General features: G+C 32.2%; 2 protein-coding genes across 7 annotated transcripts in view; one reads left to right on the top strand and one right to left on the bottom strand.

The window, feature by feature from the left end:
- The window catches only part of LOC129910454 (uncharacterized protein C9orf85 homolog), a 189,238-nt gene that overhangs the window by 98,274 nt on the left and 68,248 nt on the right, over positions 1 to 22,716 (top strand). The window lies entirely within an intron of this gene.
- The window catches only part of LOC129910444 (homeobox protein 2), an 81,186-nt gene continuing 61,430 nt past the window's right edge, over positions 2,961 to 22,716 (bottom strand). The window contains exons 9-13 of one of the 6 annotated variants that reach the window (XM_055987829.1): positions 6,945 to 7,329; positions 4,146 to 4,380; positions 3,826 to 4,077; positions 3,556 to 3,752; positions 2,961 to 3,498 (exon numbers count right to left, since the gene is read on the bottom strand). In XM_055987829.1, coding sequence (XP_055843804.1) covers positions 3,144 to 3,498; positions 3,556 to 3,752; positions 3,826 to 4,077; positions 4,146 to 4,380; positions 6,945 to 7,329 — 1,424 coding nt within the window. In that variant the 3' untranslated portion in view covers positions 2,961 to 3,143. Of the gene's footprint in view, positions 3,499 to 3,555; positions 3,765 to 3,825; positions 4,078 to 4,145; positions 4,381 to 6,944; positions 7,330 to 22,716 lie in introns of all 6 variants that reach the window. The other 5 variants (XM_055987828.1, XM_055987833.1, XM_055987830.1 and 2 more) reach the window with 5 other exon arrangements.

Genomic DNA, 22,716 nt, shown 5'->3' with positions numbered 1-22,716 from the left:
TTTACATTATATTTCATAAACCATGTTTTACAAACTTTCTCGGCAGTGAAAAATTATTTTTTTTTGTAATTAATTAAAAAAAAATTTGAACCACCCTAATGGAAATTTTTTTTTTCTTCGATAATTTGGTCAAAATAATATCCACGTTGATTTTTTTGGAATTCTTCAAGCAACTGTAGAAGATAAGATTTTGTAGAGCCACCCTAATACGAAAAAAATTTAGATAAACTCATTATCTCAAAAAACACGATTTCGAAATTTTCTGTGTCATTAAAATTTAAATTTTTCGAAAAATGAAAAAAGAAACATTTTTTGCACCACCCTAATTAAAATGTTTGCTTTTAATTTTTTTTAACAATATTTACATTTATTAACAAAAAATAAACGAATCAAGAGTCAAATAAATTTCTTCTTGAGTTCTGCAGCAATAAAATTTTGGCTGCGCAATCTGCTCGATGTTGACGACATACTGACGTTTATGAACAGCAGAACTGCAGTTGGACTAAGTTAGTCTGATCGCAGATCTGACTTTATGAACACGACTAACGCAGGCCTAAGTTAGGCAGACGTTTATGAAAACACCCACAGTCTCCCGCGTAAATTAAGGATCGATGTTCATGAACTAAAAAAACAAAAATTCAATATTACACTTATTGCTGATTTATTCAAATAATCGTTGAGCTAATACTGATACTAGAGCTAAATACTAGCTTTCTCTTTAAAATCATCTAGTAGCGTAATATTTTCAATTAAGTACGAAGTAATAGTTAGGAGTCGCTCCTGCTTATAGCGAAGTTAATACTTGAATCAGGCCAATGAATTAATTTTCAAGAGATATTGTAGAATTTTGTAGATTTCCGTGAAAGACACAGATAAAGGCTGTGTTTCGAAAGGCCACCTCTGTGTTCAGACAGTGAAAGTCGCAGCAGGCAACGAGGAGTCATAACCTAAGAGTGACCCGGCTACAAGTCGTTTCGTTTATGAGAAATAGATACTTAAAAAAATAATTAAATATTAGTCTGCGACCAATTTTTAAGCGGAACCTAATTTGAAATACCAGAGCACTAAAAAGCTTGGCAGTCAAAGGGCTCACAGCTTAAATTAGGTGCTATTGTGTTGTGAGATTTTTCAGTGTACACAAGTATGTACATTAGGGTGGTCCTTATATTGCTTTTTGTCGAAATTCCACGGTGGATAGACAACAATTAATTCTAAATTGCGAAAAAAATCTCTAATTTTGAATCCGGGAGAGGAAGTAAAAATTAAAAAAAAATTAGGCAAACTTTTTCTCAGTATTTCAAACCGGAATGCGGCTATCCTGCATGTCCCAAAAGTACATATCGTCGGCGTAAAGCAAAATTGTTCTAAGTACATAGGATTTCTTAAGGACTTAGAACAATTTTGCTTTACGCCGACGATATGTCTAGAACGTAAAGAAAAAATGCAAATTAATTTCCTTAAATTTCTACACAAAGGTGAATATACTAATTTAAGACGAGTTGCAAAGTTCGTTTACAAAGATGCATTTTTTGCGTTGAAATCGTCTAAAATTTGCGAAGTTCTTTTTATGTTAAAAGTTAGAATGCTATCATTAATAACGAGATTTATAAAAGAAATTAAAAACTTGTATGGATGCTATTTTGTAGTACATAACACGTATGTATGTGTATTTGTAATATCTACCATAATTTTAATTAATCTTTGTGTTTACAAATTTGTCAAGTAGTGATTTAATGTATTTATTAGTTTTGTCAAACATTTTAAAACTTATGGATATGGATAGCAATACCAAAAAAACATATCCAGTGTTTAATTAAATTTATAAAAAAAACTGAAACTTAAATTATTAAAATAAACCAAGTGTCAAATACCAAAAAGTATTAAAATATTACATTTGAAAAAAAAATGCAAACTTTTAAAATGCACCTAAATGATATAATGCCAATTGAATATATTCAAAAAATTCATGTTCACTATATTGTCTTCCAAAGTATAACATATTCATTTAAAGTAGTAGGTACCTTTTTTTTAATTCAAAATATCCCTTCAAAATATACAATTTCATGTTCGAAAATCCGATACCACTCCCCTATCCCACCGAATTATAAAAAAAATATAAAAATAATTATATTTAAATTTTTTTTAATTGTTTTGAAAAGTAAGAAAGTTGTTTTCATGGGTACTAATTTTTTTCTTCCAATGCAAGGGCATCACTGTCACAAAAATAGTTTTTAAGTTAACATTAAGAAAAAATATTTTTCAAAATATATTGAAATAAAATATTACAAAAAAAAAACAAACGAACAAAAAAAAAAAAACTAATAGAAGTCGAGTTTGTAATCTTATAGTTTTGTATTCAAAATTAAAACAGAAAATTGAACCAACATAAATGTAAGATTCTTCTACAAAAATTTATTCGAAATATAATAAAATTCAAAATTATTTAATTATAAAGTTTTTTTTTTTTATTATGAAATGTGTATGATAATTCTATTGGGCTTTTTACGCATTTATCTTTGTCTTTTGATGTCCTCTTTTTTGATGGAATTGGAGGAAATTTTTCAAAACGCATTTTTGTATGTGTTTTATATGTGTATGAAATAACTTAAACAGACCTTTCTTTTGATGTCTCACTCGATGGAATTGGAGGAAATTTTTCAAAATGCAATTTTTTCGGCAAGGGGTTAACCTTGATATTTTTTCGAAAATCCATAGAAAAATTGTTATTTTTTATAGTGCTGATCTAGCCTCATATTTATATGAAATAACTTACCTTTAAGTTGTTTCTTACCATTTTTCTTCGCTAATTGAAAATAATAAACCAATTTAACGGAAAAGTATTTTATTTAGAAAATATTAATTAAATATCTGACAATCATTTATGTTTATAAAATATGAATAAAGTAGTTATTATCTTTTCAAAAAAAATAATAATAATAATATAATATGTTTACATAGTTTAGTTAAAATTTGCAAAATATTATGCATAACTTTTATTATTTTTTATATATATGTAAATCGTAGAATTGAAAATTACAAAAGCAATAAATAACGAGTTAAAAGCATTTTGATAATAATTTTTAATACATACATAGGTATATAATAATATTTTTTTAATAAATATACTTAAAGTTCTTTTTTTTTCATATTAAACTCAGTCTACTATTAGTTTTCCTTAGTTGTGCCCGCCATGGTATAATATTATCATTTTCAACTTCACCATCTTGATATTTTTTTGTTTCATCTGAAGCATCTGAAATTCTATCGTTACATTTGCCATTTACGTTAATGTCTTGATATTCCGATTCGTTTTCTTTGTTTTCTTTGTAACAATGGTTGTTTTGATTGTTGTCCATTGGTAAGGTTTTTTGGTCATAACTGGACTCTGTACAATATGACGACATACTTATATTATCTATTGAGACCGATTTATTTTTCATCTTCCAAGTATCTGATACTCTGTTGCCTTCTTCTATTCTAGGTGTGTATATTGTTGCCCTTTTTATTGATAAACAAAAATTAGTTCAGAAATCAAAATCAAATTAGGTAACTTACTTAAGCTTATTTTCAGCTTCTTCACGTCTAGCCAAAAGATCTCGTTTCCATTGTGGAATTTGTGATAATCGACGATTTTCTGCCTCTCGAGCCATCCTCTCTTCGAATTCCTTTTTGGCACGATCAGCAGCTTTTTTGGCAAGCATTTGCCTCTTCCAATCGGGTATTACATTTCCGGCTTGATCCTTTTCAGGAATCTGCAATTGAATCTTTGAAATTATATGAAAGCTCCGCAAAGCCTTGGACACAAATAAAATGACAAATTCTCACCTGGTCAACGAAATTATTCGCATTGAATTGTCGCGAAATCTCTGAATAATGCTCTTGATCTTGTCGGTCAGCCATTCGGGCCTTTTCGTTTTTCATTTTCTTGATGCCCGAAATGTCTTTGGACATTTTAAGTTCGGCAATTAGATCGGTTTTGAGGAATGTTTCTGTAGTTGATGAAAGACACTGCATGCTGAAGCTTCGAGTTGGAGCTTGAAAAGATTTTTGCATGACTTTGGTTTCGGTCCTTCGGAGCTGTTTGAAATTTGTTATAAACTATTAGTTCTTTTTCTGTAAATATTGTAAAGAAGATGAATAATTACCTGAACACTATTCAAATCTTGAATTGATATTGCTGATAGTGGCTGATGTTGTTTACGCGATACTGTATCTTGGTTGGATTGGAGAGCTTGAGATTGTTTATTGAGAGTTAGATTGTTATTGCTGGCGTTTAGAAGCGCAGGCATAGGAGGTGGTGGTGGTGGCTTTGGAGGCTCAATACCACTAGAATGGTGATGAGAAATTTGTATTTGCATGTAGTCCTCAGTATCGGTTGACCTTGAGTAAGAGAAATAAACATGCATAATTTATATATTTAAATAGACACTTTTTATATTGTATAATTCCTCAACATTTGTCTTTTTAGACACTACCTTCAAGAAAATATAACTTAACGATGTATAAATAGTTTGGAAAAAGTAGCTCCAGGGTTCGGAATTCAGTTTCAAAATTTCGAAGCGAAAAAAAAGTGAAGTAAATTTCAAAATTAAACTTTCAGCTTACCTATTTACAAAAATTTATTCAAAAAAAATTATTTATCAACAAAATTATTTTTCTTTACTTATTTTATTATGATCTTTTCCAAAAAACCCTTCTCATCTAGTGGTTGTAACGGTGCTTTGGGGTAAAACGGTTAATTCAACAAAATCTAACAAATTTTTGATCAGGAATTCATCAAAATCAGTCAAAATTACTTTGATAAACTTTATTTATATCTTGAATTAGAAGAATAATTTACCTCCATTCATCTTTTGAGATTTCAGTTGAGCTTTATTTCTCAATGCCTCGACCAGATTTAAAATTGAAGGTAAATCCCTTTCTCTAAATTTATTATTTGAAAAATATTTTTCAATCAAGAAATAGAAGTAGATCCTGAAAAAGAGAAGTAGGGAAGTAGATTTTATTTTTTTCCCAAAATTGAAGTAGATCTGCTTCGATCGAAGTAAAGTCCGAACCCTGAGTAGCTCTTTTGGTCACAATAGATAGGGCAGTAAATCTTTTGGGAAAAGTAAATAAAAACTTAATTGTTTAGTTGCCACATCTTTTTTTTACTAAAAAATAGCCGAAAGGAAAAACATTTTTATCTTCTATCTTGGAATGTATAAATAGGAATTGATAAAACGATGAGGCTATTTAAACCAAATAAAAAATAAAAAAAATATAGTCAAAAGGATCCTCAAATTAATTTTGCTTACTTTTGCACTGTATAAAAAATTTATTTTGCAAATAAAAATACTTTGCATAAGAAAATGTTATTGCAAATAAAAAATTTTCTGTATTGAAAAAAAAAAAAAAAAAAAATGTGTGCACTAAATATTTTTTTTAATAATCGTCGAATTTCTTACAATTTTTACTATTTCGCCTTACATAAGCGAATAAGAAAAGAAATATATTTAATTGACACATTTTGCATTGAATACATACCTACAATTTTTTATTTGCCAGAACATTTTTTTCAAATGTAGGTAAAATGTTTTTATTGCAATGCAATTTTTGCATTTGCAATAAAATTTCTCTTAATGCAGAATATTTTTATTTGCAGTAATTATATGTTAACGCTAAATGTTTATTTAAACTAACAACAACAAATTACAAATAACACACGGAAATTTCGAGTGACGAGGTGTACCTTTGCGGCAATCCTTATAAATGTAAAGAATTTGATGAGTATTCGAATCTCACGCTAGAGTACTAGGTTCAATTTCTATCGGTACCAGTTATTTTAATTATTTTAAATTAAAAATTTTAACATATGTACATAAGTTCAATATTTTTTTTTAAAAGACTCTAATTTACCCCATTAACTTAAATTTTCGTTTTGATTAAGAATAATGTAGTTCAACGTTCAGGATTTCAATCAAATTAGAACAGAACTGAGTGGCTGAGATGATATATTCTGAGCAGGTCTACGTGGCTGCTCCCATACATTTTCATAAGGTTAAGGATTGCCGCGGCTTCACTGCGTTGCCGTAGACAAGCTTTCGTTTTTATTTAAATTTATTTCTTACTCGACACAAATACGAAGACGATTTTGACTGGCTCATTACTCTTGTATATTTATCGATTTCATAAAAGTTACTCGACTGTGTTTACCTTGTGTTTGGATGTGGAAAGTCTCCTCATTTCTCAATTAAATGAGTAAAATGATGTGTAGAATTTATTACACCTACTTGCTCTTGTTTGTGGTTGACCACCCGGTTTTTTTTATATAGACACAAACATTTTGTTTAAACGCTTTTAAAAAGTACACAAACGCTTTTAAAAAGTATGTGATAATGCCTCAGAGTTATTCTTTACATTCATTAGCTATATTAACTATTTATATGTAATCTTGGAGCTGAGAAGTACACCAAGTACTTATGACCAGTAAAATATTTCTTAAAAATCTTCGTGTTTTAAAGACCTAATGTGCTAACTGGCGCACCCTTAAATGAAAGATTCAAATGTTTCTTATTTTAAAGTCGAATAAAATTATATTAAATTTATGCAACAAAGAAGATATTTACTGCAAAAATATAAATTTAATCACAAGCAAATTCTTTAGAACAAAAAGTACAATATTAAACACTTAAAATTTTTCTTTGTACCATAAAACAAAAAATTTAAATAATTGTGTCTGTCAACTTTTTTTGAAGCTCTTATTTTTGATAACATCTCAGTTCAAGATGTGCCTATAAATTGAAGGTATTTGGATTGACACAAATTTATTTTTATTTATTTCACCAATTAATGTCGTTCTCTTTCGCAGAATTTTAAAGTATCACATACAAAATTATACAAAAAAAGCATTACGTTTTCATAAACATATGTACATAAATTAATAATAAAAATCAAAACCTTACCTGGCTGAAGATGTATGAAAAGATCCCTTATCACTGATACTCTTCAGATATTCTGAAGGCTTAATCAAATGCGTAACACCATCCTGTGAGTTATTTGGAAAGCTGGGTGGCACAAATGGCAATACCAATTGCTTATTAACAAGATTCGGACCTCCAGGCCTTCCGCCAACACAACTGCGCTCGTATCCTGACGAGGAATAATTACACTGTTGGTCGTTGTAATCACTCTCTGAACAATTGTAGCTCTGTGATGATATTATCCCGATTCCAGAATTATTGCTGTGATGGCCGCCGTGATGTTGTTGCTGATACGAAGCTTCAAATGTAGCTGAAGATGATGATTGCACGGTTGATGTTCCATTGAGAAGCTTGGCTTTCTTGTTCGCTGAAATTGAACGAATTTATGTATAAAAAAAATATATATAAATTCATCTGTGTGCACGTTTAAGGTGTAGCACTTAAACAGAAAAAAAAATTGACTATATGGTGCACGGCATTAAATATACAATTTGTTATTACGGACGTTAAGTTGGATTAAGAAGAAAATAAATGCATTCAAACGGGGGTAAGGGACGACGACGACGTTGCGCTGTTAGCTAATTAAAAATGTGTGTGCGAAGTAGAAATGCATTACGGTTTTTTGTTTTTTCGAGGAGGAGGGATGTCTACCGAAGAATGGCGAAACTTAAATTGAACTAATTAGATTTTGATGTTCACAATAACATGCGGATATTTACGAGTATATGTCTTAATATCTAGATTAATAGACCCACTTAGGTTTTGCGGTCATTAGGCTTTCACTGTCGATATGTATACAAAAAAGGGATACATAAGTTAACTTTTGTTGATATCGCTGGTAAGTAGTTTGAAGATTGAAGTATATAGTAATATTGTATTATGTGCTGCCATTTCTTAGTCAAGTAAGATAAAAAATGTAATACCTTTAACACTAAATTAGCTGTAATTAACTATCGTTGGGGCATCAAAATTAATAGTTAACTTGGTAAATCGGGTAAAAGAGTGGAGTTGTCGCACAAACCCAAAACTTTTCACGTGCCGTATCAAAAGTCCATTTTGTTTAACAATTAAAGACCTTTTAAACCTGATGTTGCTCTTTTTGTAGACTACCCAAAAGGGTTTTTTTTTTTCCAAAAAACGATACCAACAGTGTATGAATAATTGTGTGAAAAATTCTGGAACCAGTCGCATTTTCTTAAGAAAACCAGTTTTTACATGCTCTATAAGTACGGTGACCAAATTTCTGGAAGCGAAACCCGGGACAGATACAAAATTCGTTGGATCGTTTTGAAAATATTGATTTTCAAAAAAAAATGTTTAATGGGTTTTCACAATTTTTCCTTATTGATATCAAGATTTCCTAAACGATTTTATGGGAGCGTTTTTGTTGAAATCATTTAAGTCGTTTACGAAATCAGAAATCAAGAAAATGGTTTTAAAATAATGTCTGTTAAAAACTTCTAAAAAAAAATGTTTTTAATCAAAATCGGGCGAGCTGTTTTTTAACATTTTAATTTTATTTTAAATGATTTTGAAATTGTATGATCTTTAACACAACTTTTATCATGTCCTTAAAAGTTTTGAAACTTTTCTGGGTTCTTTACTCTCCCATATGTTGTTCTTTATTCAAAACATTTTATCTGGTGTAGCAACCTGACAAACAGAAGCTGCAACTTAATAACTTTTAAAACAAATCTAAAGCCTACTCTAGATGCGAAACGAAAATTCTCATACAAAACCAGCACAAAATTTTGCTTTTCGTTGCACAGTACGCAGCTTAGGTAACGAAATTCTTACCTGTGCTAGAATATATGGAGATTTTTCAATCGTTTGTCACTCCCATTTATTTGTCTAGGCAATTTTTCTTGCAGCAAAAGTTTTTTGACTCTGGAGACTTAGACAAATTTTCGTTTTGTTTCAGCAGCGTACTAGGCTTAATGCTTTATCCTAAAAATTAGAAAAATGTTAATTTCCAAACACTGTTTTTCTGTTTTCCGTACAAAGTATTTAAAATATTGAATACAAAAATCAGAGAATGTCCAAATACGGGACAATCACGGGACAAATTACAAAATACGGGACACTTATACGTCCCGGGTTTCTTAAATAAAAACCTGTGACAAGCTGTAGAAATACGGGACAGTCCCGGGTAAACCGGGACGGTTGGTCACCGTATCTATAAGGGTTTCGTGTAAAATAAAAACTTCGAGGTTTAAAAATTGAAGAACTATTTTATACCAAAACAACTTTATTAAATAATGGGATTTTTGCTATGGAAGAGCACGATATTATCAATTTTAATATTTTGTTTTCTAATTCAAGCCAATTTTGTAGGCACCTCCCAAAAAATTAGAGCCCCTAATTGTTTTGTGTCTTTTTTGTGTTGATCACTGACACTGACAATTTTCATTTTGTATAAAAAAAACACAATATTTTGTATATGATTGGAAATATAATTTAATCTTTCTTTCTTCAATGCATCATTTTCTCATGTTTGACAGCTCAAATTGTGTTTTTTTTACCATAAGAGTTGTGTTGAAAACAACAGAAAGTGAGATATTTTGCAATGCTATTACTCTGAGGCACGCTTCATTTGTTGATCTGGTCAAAAACAAACTCCTCATAATTTCAGCTACTTAGGATTAGTATTTTCTGAGATATAGGGCTTCAAAAATTGGAAAAACCGTAACTGATAGACTCACTCATTTACTCACTGAAAGATCATCAAAATTATGGAGAACTTTCCGTTATCGTAGAAACTTTTAATATGGCACGGTGAAGAAAGAAAGAAAAGAAATATTTAAAAAATAGAGATTCTCTATTTATCATCTTCTGATTTACGAAATATATATATATATTAGACTGGGCCAAAAAAATAAAATATTTTTTTTTTGAAAGTTACTTCGAAAATCTTGTTCAGGATGATGAAAAAAAAATTTGGTGAAAATTTGAGCCGTTAAAAAAAATTTTAAGAGGTCTATCATCGGTGTTTTTTATTTTTATACATGATATGATGTTTTACAACAGAACTGCTAGACGATCAAAGTAAAAAAAATTTCTGTTCATTTTTTCTTATATAAAATTAAATTTCCTACAAAAAAGATCTAATTGAAAATTTTCGTCAGACGAGCCGTATTCGAGTAATTAAGCTTTTTAAATCGAAGTGTTTTTTCAATTTGCCTGTTTCACTTTGGAATTTTGTGATGAGCAAATAAGTGAATAGAAAAATAAAACCTCGAAAGATTCTTATAGGAAATTTAATTCTCTACAAAAAAGGTCTTGTAGTAATTTTCCCTAAATTGAGTTTTGAAGAAGTTATTCACGATTTAAATCGAGAAAAAATGATAGACCTCTTAAAATTTTTTTTAACGGCTCAAATTTTCACCAAATTTTTTTTTCATCATCCTGAACAAGATTTTCGAAGTAACTTTCAAAAAAAAATATTTTATTTTTTTGGCCCAGTCTAATATATACAGCTGTGTTCAAAATAATAGTAGTGCCTGCAACAAAATAACATTTTTTATATTTACGGTGCTTCTACGGTTAAAAATTTAATTTCTTTGATGTCAAAGTTTGTAACGGTCAATTACTAATAAATGTATCGTAGTTTTAAAATGAAAAAGAAGGTGCTAAATAATTTTTCATTGACCTTTGGTTGTTCTTTCTAATTTGGCCTGTTCAAAATAATAGTAGTTAAAGTTATTTTTGAAGAATTTAAAAGTGGTTTATAACTTAGAATATTTATTTTTGCTTTAAAAGTAAGTACTCATATAATTTGAACAATTTTTCAACAAAAAACGATTTGTTTCGGTTTTAATCTATTTAAAGTTCGAAGAGCAAAACACTGCAGTTCGGATAACGGAAACTTATACGAAAGCTGCTTGAAGAAGGGAAAACCTACTTGGAAATTCAAGGTTATATTAGGATGGTCCCTTTACAATGGTAGCCAATGCAATAAACTCAACAAAAGACCCGAAACGCGCGGTAGAAAAAGAAAAAAGACCGTCGTAGATGACAGGCGTATTGTCCAGATGAGCAAAGTTGAGCCTTCTGCATCGTCGTTTCAAATCCAGAAGGCTTTAAGCCTGGATTGCAGTGCAGTAAACATTCGGAGGCGACTGTTGGAGATAAATTTGTACGCTTGAAGTCCACGAAAAGTTCCGTTGTTAACTAAGAAATATGTTAAAATACTAAAATTTTCGACCCTCCTTGTTTAACTGTTTTCCTCGTATACTTTGGAACATATTCTGTATTGGGTGGACGTCGGACGTATTGTGGAGATCCAGTACCACCAAAGAGGACAAATTTGCTCTCATCAGTAAACAATATGATACGCCATTACTTCGTTGACCAGTTTATGTGGTTTTTACAAACTGGATACGCTTTTTAATATGTTCCGCGGAACTTTTCGTGGACTTCAAGCGTACAAATTAGTCTCTAACAGTCGCCTCCGAATGTTCACTGCACTGCAATCCAGGTTTTAGGCCTTCTGGATTTGAAACGGCGAAGCAGAAGGCTCAACTTTGCTCATCTGGACAATACGCCTGTCATCTACGACGGTCTTCTTTCTTTTTCTACCGCGCGTTTCGGGTCTTTTGTTGAGTTTATTGCATTGGCTACCATTGTAAAGGGACCATCCTAATATAACCTTGAATTTCCAAGTAGGTTTTCCCTTCTTCAAGCAGCTTTCGTATAAGTTTCCGTTATCCGAACTGCAGTGTTTTGCTCTTCGAACTTTAAATAGATTAAAACCGAAACAAATCGTTTTTTGTTGAAAAATTGTTCAAATTATATGAGTACTTACTTTTAAAGCAAAAATAAATATTCTAAGTTATAAACCACTTTTAAATTCTTCAAAAATAACTTTAACTACTATTATTTTGAACAGGCCAAATTAGAAAGAACAACCAAAGGTCAATGAAAAATTATTTAGCACCTTCTTTTTCATTTTAAAACTACGATACATTTATTAGTAATTGACCGTTACAAACTTTGACATCAAAGAAATTAAATTTTTAACCGTAGAAGCACCGTAAATATAAAAAATGTTATTTTGTTGCAGGCACTACTATTATTTTGAACACAACTGTATATATATATATATATATATATATATATATATATATATATATATATATATATATATATATAAAAAAAATAAATTTTAATTGTCTACTTGGCAAGTTTTCTAATAACTTTAAAAATTAGTAATTTAAAGAAAAATTTCCTAGAGAAACAATCAATTTTGTAAATTTCTTGTATTAGATTCATTGACACAAAAATTGAGTAAAAATTATTTATTATTTACCTATCGAAAACACACAGCGTCGTTGTTGAAGAAGCAGTTGCATACTCGGCCTTAAATCTGTACATACCTGTCACTTTTCGTTACATTTTCTCTCGTATAGGGGGAGCCCTTACATAAACCAATATCACCAGCTGCGCCATTTTGTATATTTCTTCATATAGCGTTGTTTACTCGTGAACTGTACAGTTGTGTTTCTTTTTCAAGTGATAAAAATTTTCTAATTAAATTATGAGTGAAAAAGATAATGATGGTAAGGACGATCATAGCTATGAGGAGGAATCAGAAAAGAGGAGATACCCATCAAATTCATCATCACGGTCCTCTTCTGAAAGCGAAGGCACTGCGGCGCCTCCTCCAAACAAAAGAAGGAAGATCATGTCTGGACATGCTTCGATGGACAAGCGAATGGATGATCTAACGAATCAGGTGTGCCAGCTTTCACAATTTGTGAGTATGATTTTACCTGAAAATATTATTACACCACATCAGTCGAGCACTTCCTCGACTTTTTTGCAAAACCCTGGAAGTTCGCGGAGAACTTTGGACTTGGGCGAATTGCATACGGAATGCGATTCCAGCCTGATTCCACGTGCAAAAGATGAGCATCTGAATGAGCTCATCCAATTACAACATTTTGGCTTGCCGACATGGAAGAACTAAAAATAAATGATGAGTTATGTACTCTTAATAAAGGCAAGGACTACCTTGCTTCAACCGAACAGGTAATGGCCGCATTGACGAATGCTTTATTAGAGCAAAAGGCTTTACTGAAGTCAGGTCTCCAGAGTATAGTAGATTGGGCGTTCCAATCTCCAAATGAATTGAACCCAAATGCTCTGTATGAGCAATTTACTGCTCGTTTTGGATCTTCTTCCTCTTCATACAAGATTTCTGAGTTGGCCCTTCAGGTGGTCTGCGGCAAAAGAGCAGAATGTATAGAGGTACGTAGAGAAAGACTTATAGGTGAAATACCGAACAAGAATGTGCAAGCGGCACTAAAAGCCATTAACCCCAGTGCTGATAATCTGTTTGAGAGGCAGGCCTTGTCTGAATTAATACATTCACTAGGTGGAGTACAATCGTGGCTTAGTGTTGCTCAAACTCAGACAACCAAAGAAAAGAAGAGTTTTACTCCCAAGTTGTTTCATAGTCAGGGCAGAAGGAATGCGGTTGACTATAGAAACAATTTTAAAAAACAATACAAGTATAACAAAGACCACAAAGAGAGTAGCTCTAACAAGAGACAAACAAAATTTAATTCTTCCTTTCGTTCCAAAAATTATGAAAGGGAGAAAAGCAATAAGTGATACAGCGTTCAGAGGTGGCCAGTTGCAAAGTTACCGAGCGAGCTGGGAAAAGCTGGGAGCAAACTCATTTATTTTAAAAACGATTTCGGGAACAAGAATATCATTTTGCAAAAGACCTCCTTTAACTTTCCCATCACCAGCAACCCAGCACAAATTTGCAACAGCGTGTTCACCAGAGATGGACACACAAATACAAGAGATGAAAAAATTGAACATTTTAGAAACGCCACCAGGGGTGGGTCCAAGTTTCATTTCGAAAATGTTTTTAATAAAAAAATCAGATGGGGGCGTTCGTCCTATCTTCGACCTGAGAGCCCTAAATGCATACGTGAATGTAAAAACATTCAAGCTAGTTTCTCATTCCACGATCCCAGAATTCTTACAGCCAGGAGACTGGATGGTAAAGTTAGATATTTCCCAAGCTTACTTCCATGTGCCGATAGCAGAGACCCATCGGCGTTTTCTAAGAATGGTTTACAGGGAAGAGCTGCTGCAACTGACTTGTCTGCCATTTGGCCTAGCTTCAGCTCCCAGACTGTTTTCAGCTCTCACATGTTGGATCGCGGAGATTCTTCGCAAACAAGGTATGCGAGTCCTGGTATATTTGGACGATTTCCTTTTGGTAAATCTGAACCCTTCCAAACTAGAAGAACAGGTTACGGAAGCCGTTCGAGTTCTAGAACAATTGGGTTGGAAGATAAACTACAAAAAATCAGTATTGGTTCCAGACCAAAGGCTGGAATACTTGGGCGTGGTTTGGGATACTTGCAAAAATATTATGTCTCTGCCGGACGAGAAGGTCAACAAAATTCGATTATCCCTTCAGACAATGTTGCAGCTAGGTTCCTGCACTCTTCATCGTTTGCAACAAGTTTTAGGCCAGTTAAATTTCGCCAGCTTTGTTGTACCCAGAGGTCGACTCCACTCTCGATATCTTCAGATTTTCTCGAGGCAATACAACATAAGGCCGAGACAAAAACTCACCATCCCTCGGAGGGCTTTGGAAGAGTTAGATTGGTGGCTCGGAGCCCTACCGAAATTCGAAATTCTGCACAAGATAGACGTGACCCATTTTCTGGCAACGGATGCTTCGGATATAGGTTGGGGTGCTCAGCTGAACGAGAAGTTCCTATCAGGCCAGTGGTCAAAAGTTCAAAAGCGATGGCATTGCAATTTAAAAGAAATGTACGCTGTTCTGATGGCGATAAAGAGACAGGAAACTCTTTTGAAGAATGCACACATACTTCTCCAATCGGACAATCGAACTTTGGTTGCGTACATACGCAAGGAGGGAGGAACAAGGTCAGTAAACCTACTAAGCTTGACGTACCAACTTCTCCAACTAACCGATCAGCTCAATATAACTCTATCGGCATTTTACCTTCCGGGAAGGTACAACGGAATAGCCGACAGGTTGTCAAGGGGCCGTCCAATACCAGAATGGCATCTTCTCCCTCAGGGAACTGCGGAAGTTTTCAAAAAGTGGGGGTGCCCAGAGATAGATCTATTTGCTTCCAAAAGATCTGCGATTCTTCCCAACTATGTGTCTATAGACAGCAGAGACCAGGCTGCAAAATACATAAATGCTTTCAGCCAAGTTTGGGATCACGGTCTAGCGTGGATCTTTCCACCACCCAACCTAATGCCAAGAGTACTAGCCCACCTAAACAAGTCTCGGGGCACTTATCTAATAGTATCTCCAGAATGGGACCAGGTTTTTTGGATGAGCGATCTCAAGGCTCGGGCGCTGGAACCACCCTTAGTTATTCCGAACCTACGGGAGGTCCTGGTGGACGTGACAACGGGGCAGCCTCCCCCTCAGGTAGAAAATTTGATCCTGAAAGTATGGATAGTTGGGGCTGGAGCAGCCAGATTATAAATTGGTCTACGGAGGAAAAAAAAAAAAAAAAAAAAAAAAATTTGTTAAAAAGAGGATGGAGACAGTCTACACTGAAAACATATTCGCCTGCTATAAAAAAATGGCTTACTTGGTGCGAGAAAAATAACATCAATCCTAAATCGCCTACTGGTTCTTGTTTGGCGAGGTATTTGGCCAGTCTTTTCATAGAAGACAAATATGCTTCTAGTACTATTCTCGTTCACAAGTCAGCGATTTCAACTTTTTGTGATCCAATGTTAGCTGAGAGTCTACCGACAAACTTTTTTGTGCGGCGTATTTTGAGGGCTATTGGTTCGGCTCAACCATCATCTGAAAGGCCGTCCATATGGGATCCAAGAAGTGTGTTCAATTGGTTAGCATCAGAGAACGAGACTATAAAAGATTCGTTATTCGAAGCCTCGAGAAGAACTGCTTCTATATTACTTTTAGCGTCTGGCAGAAGAGTTCATGATCTCACACTTTTAAAACTCTCAAGCGAATGTTATAAGGAAGAAGAAGAGAGTATAATTTTCCATCCTTCATTTGGGTCAAAGACAGATTCAGCAAAGCACAGGCAGTCAAGTTGGCTGTTATTGTGTCATGAGAATAAGAAAGTCTGTCCTGTTTACTGGGTAAAACAGCTGATAAGACTTTCTCAACCAAGGAGAGTTCTGGGCAACAATTTAGATAGCCTGTTCATAACTGTTAATGGAGCAGTAAAACCGGCATCGAGAACTGTAATTGGAACCTGGATTCGAACCATTTTAAGAGATGCGGGCGTAGGAGCAACACCTGGAAGCTTTAGGGCAGCGGTGGCATCATTAGGTTGGCTTGAAAAGCAACCAATAGACGACATATTGGCAAGAGGCAACTGGAAAACTGAAAATACATTTCGAAAACATTACTGCAAAGAGATTAATTCAGATGTTGTTAGGGGTTCACCTTTTCTTTTCAAAAACTTTAAGCCTATATAAATTAAAATATTTTTGATAACAGTCTCGAAGACTTCTAAGTTTAAGAATTATGTAAATGAATTTCTTTATTTGATAAATTGAAAAATAAAAACATTAAGTAATAATAATAAAATAAAAGATCATCATAGCGTTGTAAATAGACACCAACACCAGCAGATAACAGACAGGTCTTCAACAACGACGCTGTGTGTTTTCGATAGGTAAATAATATGACGGTTTTACACTAAAATAAAACCGATATTATTTGCCGCAAAACACACAGCGTCGTAGCAAGTTCCTTGCTGGTGAAGACACTATGAAGAAATATACAAAATGGCGCAGCTGGTGATATTGGTTTATGTAAGGGCTCCCCCTATACGAGAGAAAATGTAACGAAAAGTGACAGGTATGTACAGATTTAAGGCCGAGTATGCAACTGCTTCTTCAACAACGACGCTGTGTGTTTTGCGGCAAATAATATCGGTTTTATTTTAGTGTAAAACCGTCATATTAGGTTCCGTCATTATAATTGCTATAGCAGCAAAAAAAAAACAGGCTCAAAACTACAAACCGGACATTATTAGTATGCCATATCCACAACTTTACCACAATATCCTTCTTTGTATGCAAACAATCCAGCACGATATTATTTACATCAGAACGATGACGAATGCATTTGCATTCCTGGTTTGCCTGGTCCACCTGGAATACCTGGTCGGAATGGAAACCCAGGAAATTCTGGTGCAAATGGAGAAAAGGGAGACGTTAGTTATGAGGGAAAAAATGGTGAAGAAGGTATGAAAGGCTTTAAGGGCAAGAGAGGAAGAAAAGAGCGTAAAGCTGACAAGGGTGTTCAAGGTTTTGAATGTGAACAAGTTGATAAAGGTAAAAAAGGTAATGTTGGACCATCCGGACCAGATGGTATGAAAGTAATAACAGGGGATAAGGGGCCTATCGGTCCTCCTGGCCCAAAAGGTCCAAAAGGACCCAGAGGGAAGAAAATATGGCCTAGCGATGAATCCTAAGAAAGTACATCTCGATTGGATAAAAAGGATTGCAGATACATTGTTGAATTTATCGAATTTGAATAAAAAACGATTTACAAACAAAAAATTGTTAAAAATCTTTGTTGTTCAAGAAAATTAATCACATATCGTCGGCTTAGAGTGTAAGCCTGCTAACTCCATTAAAGTAAATTTTACAGGAGAGAAAAAACTTCTCAAAATGGTTTTTATCAATTTAAAAAAAAATCCAAAATGCCATTTTGTGTGTTGAGTACTGCTCTTCTTTTCTATACGTAAGCAGATTCAAAAAGAGTAGTAATTTCATATCTTTTTGGTATTTATGTGAGTTAGCATAGCAGGTTTCTGCAAAAAATATTGGATTTAGCAGGTTTTCCTACAAAAATAAAAACAATGTTATGAATTGTTTACCAATAGATTTTTTATTTGGGAACCCGTCAAAAGTGTGAAAACAAAAAGTGTTCACGACTTTTAGTATTAGGTAGGAAAGTATGAACAGATAAAAGTATTCAAGGAAAAAAGTATGCGCGACAAAAGTTCGAAAAATGGAAAACTATTATTTTGACTGGGTTTTGATCTGGCAATAGTTACAAAGAGAAATGAGAATTTGCGAAAACAAATGTGGCGATGGACAATTCTGAATCTGATTGGTCAAAAAAGAATAAATAGAGGAATTTATTGTTAGATAGGGCTGGGGTCTCAGAAAAAAAGAGAGTATATAGATATTCATAAGGATAGGAGGTCTAAATTTAATTTTCAGTCTCGCAGCGGCAATGAGCGAGGCAAGGTTAAGAGTGCGCTCGATTATTTTTTTTTTTTAATTAGGGAGAGTGGAGTATTTGTATGGAAGGTGGACGTCCCGCGGCCAATATATTGTTATTTATTTAGTTAGTTAATAGTCCGGTCAATTTAGACATCCGAGGTTACATTAATTCCCAGCAAGCTGAAAATTGGTAGGATTGTTGAAAACACCTTCATAAATTAAATCTAAAAAGTCCTCATCGATCCGAGGTCTGGAAAAAAATGTAGGTATAACGATTCAAAAAGTTGAAGTTGAGTTGTAATCCTCATAATCAGGCCTATTCTGAAAAAAACTCCCAACTGAAAAGATCTTGAAATTTCTTTATGTTTTTTTGCTTAAATTTCGTTCTTCAATGCTTAAGAATATGGGAAAGCAAAAAAAAAATGGAAATTTTCACCATTTGCCCGATTGGGGCCCTTCTCCCGAAACAAATTTCCCTGGGAATTTTTGTTTAGAATAGGTCTGAACATATACAGGGTGTCCGATAGAGAATGGACAACCCTAAAACGGCTGATAGCCACTCTTATGACTGTCCTAAAAACAGATAGAAAACAGTCCTATCACAACCAGTTCATAAAATATTGGCTTTTTTTCGTTCAGTGTATTTTAAATTTTATCATTTTATGTTTTCGTTCACTAACGTTCGTTCCGAAACAAATATTTTAATAAATATTTATATTTAATATTTTTATGTTCCATAATTTTAAAGGAGAAAAACATTCTTAAAGAAATTTAATAGTAGAGTAACTAAAGCAAATTATTAGGGAACCCGGCCGAACAGCTCTGATTTTGACGATTTTTTTTTTCAAACGTAGGTAATTAAAAATACTTTAAAGTCTATTGATTAAAAATTGCCGGTGTTGCCGTATTGTTTTTTTTTAAATTAAAATTAATTTTTTTTTAACTAAACCATTTTTTTGCTTAAAATTCATAAAACAAATGATAGCAAAAGATTCTCTAGGTAATTTAAGGAAAATATATAAAAGGCAGTAAGGGACAATCTTCCATCGTTTAAGCGACAAATGCAATTTTCTAACATTCTGACCTCAAACACAAAAAAAAAATATTTTGAAAACAACGGCAACACCTACAATATTTTAAAATACATTTTTAAAAAGCCAGAAGCTCATTCATATCTCTTAAATTTAAATCCACTAAATTTATTCAAGACTTTTTGAAAAAATGGTCCTCAAACTCAGAATTAAAAAAAAAAATTATTAGAAAAATTTAAAATGACTTTTTTCCAAACTTTTTCTAATAAAATATGAATTTATTTAAAAAAAATGTTGGCCATAAATATTATGAGTTGAATTTCGAAGCAAAAAAGGTATAATATATCACACTTTTGAAAAAAAAAAAATGAAAAATTACTTCAATTTCAATGGTTTTTTTTATTAAAACTGAATGTTTGCATTGAAATAATTAATTTTCTCAAAGACTGTGGTAAAAAGGAACTTTAAATTTTTGCTATTTAACTTTCAACAGTAAGGGTTATTAAATGAATAAAAAATAATTTTATGTTTAGATGTTGAACTTTAAAAAAAAAATAAGTTAAATTTTTTTTCAAAACTTTTATTAAAAAAAGTTCTTCGAAAATGAAATACTTTTTAATTTTTTTCATAAACCGTAATACATATTGACATTTCCTTTTATAATTTGAAATCATAATAAATGCGGCCAAAAAAATTTGAAAATAAATGCATTTTATATTACGACCAAGTTTAAAAAACGACATGTTAAAATTTTTTCAATAATTTTTTTTTTCCAAGTTCTGAGTTCAATTACCATTCTTTCAAAAGCCGTTCATTCAATTAACTTAATTTTAATTTTACATATAATGACTAAGCTTCTAGCTTTTAAAAAATGTTTATTTGAATATTGTAGGTGTTGCCGTTGTGTTCAAATATTTTTTTTTGTGTTTGAAGTCAATTAATAAGAAAATTGCATCTATCGCTTGAACTATGGAAGATTGTCCCTCACTCCCATATATTTTTTTTCCTTGAATTTCCTAGACAATCTTTTGGCATCAATTAATTTATGAAATTTAAGAAAAATTTTTGAAAAAAATTTGTTTTTGTTCACAAAAATCTTCAATTAAATTTAAAAAATCAAAACGGCAACACCGGCAATTTTTAATCTATAGACTTTAAAGTATTTTTAATTACCGACGTTTGAAAAAAAAGATCATCAAAATCTAAGCTGTTCGGCCGGGTTCCCTAATATTGCCAATTTTTGAGCTTTAGTTACTCCACTATAATGTTCTAGAGCTTTTATTTAAAGTGTCTTTTGTTTTATATTATTGTTATTCGATTCAACTTTTGTTATAATTCTGCGACAAATTTAAAGTAATTTTTTTTTTATAATTATTAACTTTTACTGAAAATTGAAATGCTTAAAAAAAAACTCAGTAAGGTGTTTAATTGATATTTATTTTATTCTGTACACATTTCGTCGAAGAGAAGTAAACTGTAATTCATGCAAGGATTGAACTTAAGTTAAGTAAAGGATTGAAAAAGAAAAGTTTTGGCTACATAGAAGGTTAAACTTACTTAGAAATTTACCCACAAGCCCTAAATTTATCATAATGGCATGCTTAGTGACAGTTATTGATTAGATATGAAGTTATTGTATTATTTTTATTATTAGAATTTGTTTTAGATTTGGAAAACAAAGACACTCTTTCACAATTTAAGGTAAAGGATTCACTTTTTTACACATTTGTTTTTATTTCTTAATTGAAGGCAATATAGATGATCTGGGATTCATGCACTTTGGTTCCACAAAAAAATACCTCGAAACTTAAAACAGGATAATATTGCTTCATCACGAATTTTCCATTTAAATGTCATTTTATTATTATTTTTTTTAATTTGTCCTCTTTTTTTTTTTTTTTTTTAAAATTTTAATCAAATGTTATACACAAATGTTCATTGTGATTGATTTCATCCAAACTATCTCGATAACGTTCGATCTGTTTAATCTAAAATGTGCAACTGAGCAAATAATTTCTGATAACTGTATACAAAATTTCCTAATGCAATTGAAAGTTTTTGATGTCGTATAATGAACTATAATCACTGGATGGCATGATGGAAGTTTGTCTTACGTATATAGAAAGTTACCAAACAAGATCCAGATCGATCGCATCAAGGAGCTAAAGTACAGGGCCAGTCGGAGACCATGATGCGCCTTTTGAGCAAGTTATATGATACCATATTTTTATTAAGAAACTAAAAACGGCTTAATTTCAAATATACATAAAAAGAAGAAAAAGAGTAAAATAGTTTGTAAATTTGTAAACTTGCTTGATGTTTTAAAAATCCATGAAGTCCTGTAGAGTAATAAAGTTTGCTTTACAATACTGATGACCATACAATATGCAAGATTATAGAGCTGAATGAATTCTCTAACATCCATCATGCTTTGTTTCATAGGAAGTCAAAAATTTGCGCCTGTTATCAAGTTACGTTTTGCGCACAATAGCAGGCGACCCTGGTCTAAATGGAATTCTCATTGGATTTCACATATCAAATAAACTGAACTCGTATATACCTCCATCCTATCGGCCTATCCTCTTTTTGGTTAAAAGCCACTTTGCCCCACCAAATACTCTGCAACATTGCAAGAAATTGTTTTTTTTTTTTTTTTTTCATTTTAAGCGATTTTCCTGAATTTCTCACCAAATGTAGTGACAATTGAGGTTATTGATTGTTATACTCGTAAAGATTATTTAATATTAACAACTAACAATTACATATATGTAGTAACTAGTTTAACAACAAAGCATTAAGGTCTTTGACATTGGACATTGAAGTTCATTATCTCTGATCGAGTCAAGAGTTAAGGTTGTCTTTGGATACTTTCATTTGTTACCAGAAAATAAAAAAATCTGAAAATATGTTTGGTTACTTTCTATTATTTTGTCCACTCACAAATGGCCAAAGGAGTGAAGTTGACCCAGAAGCTACTAATACATGGCCATTGATTTACATATGTACGTTTTAGAAAACATATGTAGCATTGTGAATGTTGCAAAGGAAATGGTACATATAATTAAAATTGTATCAAGTTTGTCAAGAAATTATTGCTGTGGTCGTTTTAGTTTAGCTATATTTTTAGGTTATTTATGTTAGCTCTTAACAAAATGTTAATAACAATTACTATCCTACGCTTACATTCACCGTGTTATTTTCAAAATTTCGAAATTAATTTTCTCTCGAAAAATGTCTAATCTTGTTGAACTAGCATCGAGAAACTATTTGGAAAATAAAGTAAATACAACGGTTTCTGATTTGTTTTGTATACTTCACTGCAACAATAAAAAAAAACAAAGCTACAAATGTGTACAAACTCTGCTGTTGATAACTTTTTATAATAATTGTTAAACGTAAACGATTCTAAATATATCAGCCCAAAAAATTAAGGGAATGCAAAAAATTCGTGATATTTTAAGTGATTTTCTGATAGGCTGTAGGCTCAGTAA

This window comes from Episyrphus balteatus, chromosome 2 (genome assembly GCF_945859705.1).
Source record: "Episyrphus balteatus chromosome 2, idEpiBalt1.1, whole genome shotgun sequence".
Taxonomy (NCBI): domain Eukaryota; kingdom Metazoa; phylum Arthropoda; class Insecta; order Diptera; family Syrphidae; genus Episyrphus; species Episyrphus balteatus.
The sequence above is the reverse complement of the archived record's forward strand: the minus strand, read 5'-3'. Positions and strand labels throughout refer to the sequence as shown.